The sequence below is a fragment of the Berghia stephanieae genome, chromosome 14 (genome assembly GCF_034508935.2).
Source record: "Berghia stephanieae isolate SIO BIC M18660-M18661 chromosome 14, UCSD_Bste_1.3, whole genome shotgun sequence".
Lineage (NCBI taxonomy): Eukaryota > Metazoa > Mollusca > Gastropoda > Nudibranchia > Aeolidiidae > Berghia > Berghia stephanieae.
In genome coordinates, this window is record NC_088373.1 from 19,581,124 (window position 1) to 19,591,123 (window position 10,000).

Genomic DNA, 10,000 nt, shown 5'->3' on the forward strand with positions numbered 1-10,000 from the left:
CTTTGTACAAATTTTATGTATGCTGATGACTCTCTTTAGGAATCCATAAACTGTTAGTATTTTCCAATGTGGCGGATGATGAGTACTGTCAAATACCTCTGAAAATCACTGAAGGTATTCTGGTATTTGTTCTATGTGCTCAAGTTGACGGGAAGTTAATTCTTTCTTTTTATGTATTTATTCTAAGAAATCATTTGAGAGTAAGAGCTGCGATTTTTAAAGTATGTAATATAACTGTTTCAATGACAACAATAACATTTAGTGGAAACAGAAGCCCAATAAAAAGCTAATTATAAAAAGAGTGGGAAGGTCACATTAATGAATGGCATTAATTCATATCCACTGAAGAAGAAGAAGAAGAAGAAGAAGAAGAAGAAGAAGAAGAAGAAGAAGAAGAAGAAGAAGAAGAAGAAGAAGAAGAAGAAGAAGAAAGAAGAAAGAAGAAGAAGAAGAAGAAGAAGAAGAAGAAGAAGAAGAAGAGAGAAGAAGAAGAAGAAGAAGAAGAAGAAGAAGAAGAAGAAGAAGAAGAAGAAGAAGAAGAAGAAGAAGAAGAAGAGGAAGAAAAAGAAGAAGAAGAAGAAGAAGAAGAAGAAGAAGAAGAAGAAGAAGAAGAAGAAGAAGAAGAAGAAGAAGAAGAAGAAGAAGAAGAAAAGAAGAAGAAAGAATAAATAAGAAGAAGAAAAAGTAAGATAGAGAGAAGAAGAAGAAAAGAGAAGAAGAAGAAGAAGAAGAATGAAGAAGAAAGAAGAAGAAAGAGAGATTGATAATAATAATAATAATAATAATAATAATAATAATAATAATAATAATAATAATAATAATAATAATATAATAATAATAATAATAATAATAATAATATATATAATAATAATAATAATAATAATAATAATAATAATAATAATAATAATAATAATAATAATAATAATAATAATAATAATAATAATCTCTCTCTTTCTCTCTCTCCCTCTCTCTCTCTCTCTCTCTCTCTCTCTCTCTCTCCTTTTGTCTATTCATCTATCAATCTCTTCTAATTCCAGTCACCATTGTTCAGCCAGTCATTTTATCTCTACTCGACATTTTGGTCATTTCTTTGATTGCTGTTGAGATGAATGTGTTCTTATACCTGATTGTACGACATTTAGCTTCCCGGTACCGCGCGCCTGATTTCATCAGTTCGACGTTTGGGCGGATTGGGTGACGACGTTGCCTGTGTTGTCACAGCATTGTTGCAAATAGAATCAAGGCTGTTTTTGAAAAAGGAGTAAGACAAGGTTGCATTATCTTCCCTTTCTTTTTCATACTTTTCAATAACTATTTTATGAAAAAGCAGGAACAAAACAAAGGAATAACTCTCAATGACAACAACAAATTCAGTAATTTAGATTTTACCTACGATATTGTCATCATCCCAATGCAAGAGACAATCATTCAACAGGCCACAGGTTCATTACAGGATAACTCTGCTAAAGACGGCATGAAATTTAATGCAATGAAATGTGAGACAATGGCAACGGGCTGGATGATGCCAAAAATAATTTTGTAAGGAGAGAAGACCAAACCCAATGAAGATTTTACAAATTTTGGAAATAAAATTAAAAGTGTTGGGGCAAAAGTAAAGAAATAACAAACAAAAAAGGAAAAGCAAATGCAGCATTTGGAAAATTATACAAAATACAAAATATTGATATTAAATACTGTCCACCTAAAAATCAAAATCAACATCTTTAAAGAAACAATCTGATCAGTCCTTTAAAACGGAAACAAAACATGGTAAATGTATGCGAAAGAAAATAAAATGACGCCTCAACACATCTAACAACGATGTCTAAGAACAATTCTCAGTGTAAGCTACTTGGACCACGTAACAAATACTGACATTCTAAAAAGAACTGAAATGTAGGAAGTTACGATCACCATCCAACAACGCCGTCTCAGCCGGCTAGGACCTGTCCTCCGCATGAAAGAAGACCGATTACCAAAAAATCATTTGGATGGAAGGATGAAAACAACAGACGGAAATGATGATTACCAAAGACGACATGGAAAGTAACTGTCGAGAACGGCCTTAAATTGACATGGGACGAGGCATTAAAGGCAGCACAGAACAGGGAAAATGGCTTATCTTGATGGCCCAGTGTGTCAAACACAGGAATTAACGAAGGTTTATAGTAAAGGAGATACGGCAAGTTATTTATGAAATGCTGGATGAACAGACCAGCAAGACACGTCTTTGACGTTAGAAATCCAGCACAATAACCCTTATGCTACGCATTTGCGTACCTAATGCTCAATGACAAACTTACCACTTTTGAAGTCAAGCTTGTGACCTTTTAATGTGATGAAGGCTTCTCTTTTTGACGCTATATTGATTTGGTCGCTGATCTTAAGTCAAGTCTCCTATACTTTCATCGTCTTTGGTCATCTCTTTAGCTCTGGGTCCTCTGTATTTTGAATAGTCCTTGTTGACTTCTTTACTTGTATTTGTATCAGCTGTGTCAATGGTCATTTTTTTAAAATAGTTGTTTTCCTTGTTTATTTTCTCCACGTTCCTTAGCTAGTCTGTTTTGAAACTGTTATTTCTTTTTTAACTGCAATTTTTTTATGAGGTCTAAACGTTAATCGTCTATTTAAAAATAAAATTCTGATGTTGGGGGGGGGGGGTTGATTATGTGTGTGTGTGTGTATGTGTGTGTATGCATGTCTGTGTGCGTGTGTGTTCAGATAGATAGACAATTATATATATATATATATATATATATATATATATATATATATATATATAAGAGAGAGAGAGAGAGAAAAGAGTAGATAGATAGATAGATAGATAGGATTAGATAGGATAGATAGATATGATAGATAGATAGATAGATAGATAGATAGATGATAGATAGATAGATAGATAGTATAGATAATATAAATAGATAGATGAGTTAGATAGATAGATAGATAGATAGATAATAGATAGATAGATAGATAGATAGATAGATAGATAGATAGATAGATAGATAGATAGATAGATAGATAGATAGATAGATAGATTGATAGGTGGAAAGAAAAACAAGAGACATGAAACAAAATGCAGTTGTTAAAACTTTAAACAAATAAATGTATGAATCATATTTTTAAAATGTTTTCGTGTGTGACTGCGCACCTGCTGCTGCTGCTAAGGTTACGTTGAAGCTGTAGTCCAATCCATCACCAATCCCATTATCAATGGTCAACACATACTGACCAACGTTTTGAGTAGTAAATCTAAAAATGTGTAAATACAAAGTGCTTTCTGGGGGTTGCCCAGGTACATATGACACATCGTACATGCTGTCATCAACTAGCTCTGCTGACACAGAACGTCTTCTTTTTCGTCTGTTATTGTCTGAGATGTTATTGTCTGAGACTTTCTTCAAAGTGTATGCCTGTGGTTTGGGGTAACCAATGATGGGAATGATTACATTCAAAGTTGTCCCATTCTTTGATGTGTACTCTGTTGTATCAAAGTCAGATGGAAGCTCTGGTACACCTGGAGTGAAATGGGATAAAGTTGTTTTTTAATTTTTTTTTCTTTTTTGCAAGTTATATTAAATTTGTAGATAGTGTTCTGTGTGGAATGAAAAATTATTTCCGTGACTATTCCTTCTTAACATTAAAATTTCAATTTTCTACTTAATCCACTTTTCTTCTTCTTCTTTTATCTTCTTCTTCTTCTTTCTTCTTTTTTCTTTTCTTTCTTTCTTTTCTTCTTTCTTTTCTTCTTTTCTTTTCTTCTTCTTCTTCTTTTCTTCTTCTTTTCTTCTTCTTCTTCTTCTTTTCTTCTTCTTCTTCTTCTTCTTCTTTTTATCTTTTTTTTCTTTTCTTTTTTCTTCTTTTTTTTCCTCTTTCCTTCTTCATTATTTTCTTCTTCTTACTTCTCTTCTTCTTCTTCTTCTTCTTCTTCTTCTTCTTCTTCTTCTTCTTCTTCTTCTTCTTCTTTTCTTCTTCTTCTTCTTCTTCTTCTTCTTCTTCTTCTTCTCTTCTTCTTCTTCTTCTCTTCTTCTTCTTCTTCTTCTTCTTCTTCTTCTTCTTCTTCTTCTTCTTCTTCTTCTTCTTCTTCTTCGTCTTCTTCTTCTTGTGTGTGTATGTGTATAACTATAATCCGTAGATTCTCTCATAAATTTTACAAAGGGCCCCCAGCCCACAGTAATAATCAGCATTTATGACTTATCATTTTGTAGCAATGACTATCCCGCACAAATTTTTGGGCCTCTTTTTCGCTCACGAAGTGCCCAAATTCGCGTCAAAATATGGGACGAAGCCGTTTCGTATATGCTATTTTTAAAAAAATTAATTACCACGCTTTCTACCAATAAATATGTCTGAAATTTGGGAGACAATTAGTAACGATGTCATTTTAGATTATGTCAAGCGACTAAACTCGTGCGAGTACCAGAAAGCCGTAAAAACAGATGTTTGCTCTTTTGAGTGAAATATTTCTAAAACTATCAAGAGCAGAGATTTTGTCGCAAATAAGGTAATAGATGCACATTTCATCTATTTATGTTTCAAATTTCATCGGAATATGGTAAGTACTTTCATCAACCCAATTTACGCTTCAATGGGTGAGAAGAGCAGACAGCAATTCCCACCCCATCGCTTGACACGAATGTAACTTCTGCGAGGCAAGGCTGCCAGATGGCCAGACTTCCACTTGGCCAAATTCTATTTAAAAAGTGACTAAATAGATACTCGCATGGTTTTCGCTACTAAGACTGAACCCCTTAAAACTAATGGAATTTGGCAAAACATAAAATTGAATAGACCAGCATAAAAGTCACTGAGACAAAAATAAATAAATAAAATTTAATAAAAGAAATATAATTCTATCTTTCGGCCACACGCGTGGCAATCTGGTACCTCATCCACCAAAGTCTATTTTTTGACATTTTTTAATTTTGTGACGTCATAGGGTGCTAAACGTGTCGCTATTGTATTTTGTCTTACTCGTCAATTGATAATCCGACTTTTTAACAATCTTTGACCCCTTCAAAATAGACTTATCTAATTTCTGTTTTCCCCACAGTAAATAAACACACACACACACACGCGCTCTCTCTCTCTCTCTCTCTCTCTCTCTCTCTCTCTCTCTCTCAGAAATAAAATAAGACATGGTCTCACGGACTATTTTGATTGAGAATATTAATTTAGCAGACATTTTTCACATCATTTGTGTGGGCTGTTAACAAAATATAACCCATCGGAATTGTTCCAAATGATCAATATTATTTAAAACAAAATTACGGTTGACCCTAGCCATACAGCTCTAAAACAATACAAGTTGGAACTCTTCTGATGTTTTTAATCAGATTTTCTGAGATATTTTCCCTAAAATTGCAAAGTTTCAATATCATATTCCATGTATTAAGATACAGCCACAAACCTATATAAAACGCTGGAAAAGCGTCCCATATTTTCCGTATTTTTCTCTTTGTGAGTCATCCAAATAAATGACACATTTGAAACTGCATAACTTTTTTATTTATGAATGGATTCAAATAGATTTTTACTCAGTGGAAATAGGGCTTTGATTTAAACGTAGCATTTCCCCACAAAAATTGAAAAAAAATAATCATAGTCATTGCTAAATTTTGCTCCTAAGGCGCTTATGAATTTGTTTCTTTGAAATGGAGATATCGCTGCGATAAATTAGATGATTGACGTCAAGAAATATGGATTAAAAACGTCCGTAGCCATCGTTAAGTTATGGCCTTACGCTGAAACCCAAAAGGACGGGTTTTTTGACGTCATTTTTTGGTTTTTGCACCACCTAGTGAGTCGTCGTTGGTAATGCTCATAGAAGCAAGTGGACCCATTGGTTGAACTATTGAATACAACTCACGATTTGTTTTCTTTTGTGGTCAAAGACTGGTCTTTTGACGTCATTTTTTCGTCAGTGTCAGGCTATAAGTTAACGATGGCTACGGTCTGACACTATATGATAATATTTCTATAATCACAAAGGCTGATATGTTATAACAATGTCTCCTGCTAAATATCAAAATACGCAATGCAAGCGACATTGAAATTAATTTTGCCACCCCGTTACTCATCCTTTAAAGCATCAAATAAAGACCATCTATCATAAATGAAATTATTATTACTACAAATATAGTTTTATAAATACCTACATTGACCAAGACAGTGAATCCCTCTATTCGTCCATCTCCAATCTTATTGTCAGCCACACAACTATAAATGCTGTATCCTTGCATGACATCTTTTTCGTTGCTGTTTTAGTAATGCCATATGATCCCATGGCTGGTCTTCTGTATTATCAAATTCATCTGACCTTTGACCTTGTAATGACACTCAGGTTTTGGATTACCCTCGGCACGACACACAAAAGTCACCGTGTCATCAGCTGATACCGTCAGTTCTGAAGACTCTGAGTTGGCTTTGAATTCCTCACTGTGGCTGTGTCTAACGGGAATAATTTACAAGATTAACGCTGTGCTTGAAATTTTAACAATTTTAAGTATGAAATGATCTCATCAGTACTTTATTTATGTATTTATGCAAATCCACATCTCAAATAAAACTTACCAAGTCACAAGCCATTGAAAAAGTTGTTAAATTGTTTCTGTAGAATAGAGCTTATACGGCAAAGCATGGTAAGAAATTATACATTGATCTAACATTATTCGTTATGAACAAACATAAAAGACAGAAAGCAAAACTTGACAAAGGTAATCGGAATTTTGATCAATTAAATGCACCACCGACCTTTCTTCTGGGTTTGTTGTTTTTTTTTCTGGTATTGATCTGTATAGTCAATCTATCGTTATATTTCAATGATTATTCGTGTTGATGCATTAATTAAATTTAGATACCAAAAGCATCATGCATATTGCGTTTTGAAAATACAAGGGCGGGCTTATAAAATAAACATTAAAACCTGATCAATGTCTTGTAGTCTGAAAATAACTTCTATTTTTCATAATCTTTACCACCGTGATACAATACAGTTTAGGGACGGCAGGTCACACTGTATTCAGGAATGATTATCCGATAGGCGTTCTAAAGACAACAACAAAGACATTACTTGTGTTGTTTCACTTTGCTGGAAGAAAAGGGAGATATTTTTTTTTAAATTCTGATTAAAACAACTGTCGAGTCCATTGTGTTCGGTTCAGCAACTGGAACGGAGGGTGACTCAGTCTTGCTATGACTAAGAAAGAAACCGCAGAGGATAATATAAAATCAGACCTCGAACAAAAGAGTGTGCACTCAGATTTTTATACGACATAGAGTCAATACTTTCAAAACGATGTGAGTTCATTCTGAAGGCAGCACAGAACAGGTTAAAAATGGAGAATCTTGATCCTCGTGTGTTTAACACAGGAACTGAATAAGGTCTATAGTAAAGAGACTACAGGAAGTTATTTATTGCAAGCTGGGAAACAGAAAGCGGACACGTCTTTGACGTTAGAAACAGATCAATAGCTCATATTGTGGCTCATAAAACTATTTGTAAACATTCAAGACAGGTTTTTGTGCCAGGAGTAATTTTACTTATCTTTACTCCGTACACGTTCTATTATTGCTATGAAATAAATATTACAATTTCATTGTCGCTAAGCTTGGCCCTCTTGTCCTAAAAAAAAGTGAAAAATTATATCATAGTATATATTAAAAATTGTAAGATGAACAGAGCCCAAGATTAACATGAAATCACAACAACTTAATTTCATGTCTGGTACCGTATATATCTCAATAATTCTTATTTTATTGGCATCTCACCCGATCCAGAGAAATGATAAAAATCGCGATTAAATCAAAAATAACAGAATGGATCCTCTATAAGGTGCACTATCCACTAAACGTGCTGCAACACTTACTTAACATGTAGGACAATAATCCATGCAACATTTCCAAATAGAAACACCGCTGTTAACGAATATATACTCAATTTACATCCAAACACGGCGAGAAAATGTGAATAACAAGACTTTTAAAAAGACAATTATGAGCTGTTCATTGTAGAACTCGAACCCCAGGCCTTCCTTTCGGGAAGCGAATGTCATACCACAACCATAAGCCTATTCATGCGAGCAACGTGTCACGTGACATTATTATAGATGTGTCATAGGCAGAATACTGTATGTACATCTTTATATAAAGAATCTTTAATATAAAACTCTCCAAAAAAGGATAACGACTCACCTGAAGTAGTAATAACATTGAAGGTGTAGTCCAATCCATCACCAATCCCGTTGTTAATGGTTAAAACATACTGACCAGAGTTTTTCCTGGTGAATCCTGAAATATTTAGATACACAGTGCCTTCCGGAGGTTGCCCTGGTACATATGACACATCGTACATGCTGTCATCAACTATCTCTGATGACACAGCACGTCTTCTTCTTCCTCTGTTATTGTCTGAGACTTTCTTCAAAGTGTAGGCCTGTGGTTTGGGGTAACCAATGATGGGAATGATTACATTCAAAGTTGTCCCTTTCTCTGGTGTGTACTCTGTTGTATCAAAGTCTGATGGCAGCTCTGGTACACCTGGAAATAAATTGGGCGGTAATTTATATTCATCAGTCACATTAGAATGGTGAAATCGATGTGTTTATTCTGATTCTCTTTAAAGCTATCGTCCTACCTCTCCTCCTCCCCCCCATCCCCAACCTTCTTCTCCCCGCTTTTCGCCCCTTCTTCTCTCACATGTTTCTTTGTTGGGTAAACAATTGTAATATGTTACAATTATCACAGGACTATCGTTTGATAACATACACACGACACATTTACTGATAACATGCAAATTATATACCGTTCCAATAACTTTTATAAATAACTTATAGGAAAATTTTTAAAAAATGGTTGGCAACCAGATGTTGTTTTGATAATTTTTAACATTTGAATGAATTCAAGTTTGTTTTTACATGTTTTGAGGAAACAACTGTCAATCATATCATAGAAGTGTTCTCTTTATCAACTTAGAACTGGATTCCGTTTAGAACAATATTCGAGGACAAAATGAGTCACGAACTGGTTTTAAATGCCTAAGTAATCTTGTCACACAAACCTATCACTCGGAGTCCTTTACAAGAAGTAGTAATTTAGGAAAAATGCCATTCTGTCGTCCTTATATTTTCTTTTAGACTCTGTGACGGGTAAATATTAAGTTTATAATTCTCTTTAAAACATTTTTTCCAGCTTAAAAAAATCACCTTGAGATTACAGCGCGAGTGTCTTACCGTTGACCACATATCAATATTACAAAGGTAAGAAACCCTCTTTCCTGCTAAATCAAAAGGAGCGCGCATTAAATTCGTCTTTTGGCATCGCTTTCATTTGAAAACTAAAAATCTAGTTATATAATAAGTGGAGTCGAAATAAAATACTTACATTTGACAAAGACAGTGACTGCCTTCCTACTCGTCCCATCTCCAATCTTATTGTCAGCCACACAACTATAAATGTCTGTATCCTTGCATGACATCTTTTTCGTTGCTGTTTTAGTAATGCCATATAATCCCAATGGCTGGTCTTCTGTATTCTCAAATTCATCTGACCTTTGACCTTGTATTGACACATCAGGTTTTGGATTGCCCTCGGCACGACACACAAAAGTCACCGTGTCATCAGCTGATACCGTCAGTTCTGAAGACTCTGAGTTGACTTTGTATTCCTCCACTGTGGCTGTGTCTGTATTGGGTCAAAATTCACGTTGTGGTTGGAATTATAACATGTGATATTTATTGACATATCTTTTAGAGGTAAAACTATATTGTTTTAAGATCAGAATCTATTTTGTTACTGCTTGTTTTCGAAGAATTTATACCAGTCAACACTTGAAAGATTTCTAGCTAAACCACAAGCAGTTGATAAATTATGAAGGTGCTCTACTACATTGATATCAACCGAATATGAAATACTAAGAACATTTGTTAAAATTTAGACGAATGCATTCATCTTTCGGCTACAGAAGGGAATTACTGAACAATATTTCAATGAAAATATCTAA

The 10,000-nt window shown here is 34.2% G+C and overlaps 2 protein-coding genes across 2 annotated transcripts in view; one reads left to right on the top strand and one right to left on the bottom strand.

Annotated features, from left to right (window-relative positions):
* The window catches only part of LOC144959462 (uncharacterized), a 382,226-nt gene that overhangs the window by 289,818 nt on the left and 82,408 nt on the right, over positions 1 to 10,000 (top strand). The gene's annotated exons all lie outside the window — the stretch shown is intronic.
* Positions 8,463 to 10,000, bottom strand: part of LOC144960045 (uncharacterized) — a gene marked incomplete at its 3' end in the record, with an annotated part of 10,482 nt that continues 8,944 nt past the window's right edge. The window contains 2 exon segments of the mRNA XM_078892993.1: positions 8,463 to 8,538; positions 9,382 to 9,681. Coding sequence (XP_078749119.1) covers positions 8,463 to 8,538; positions 9,382 to 9,681 — 376 coding nt within the window.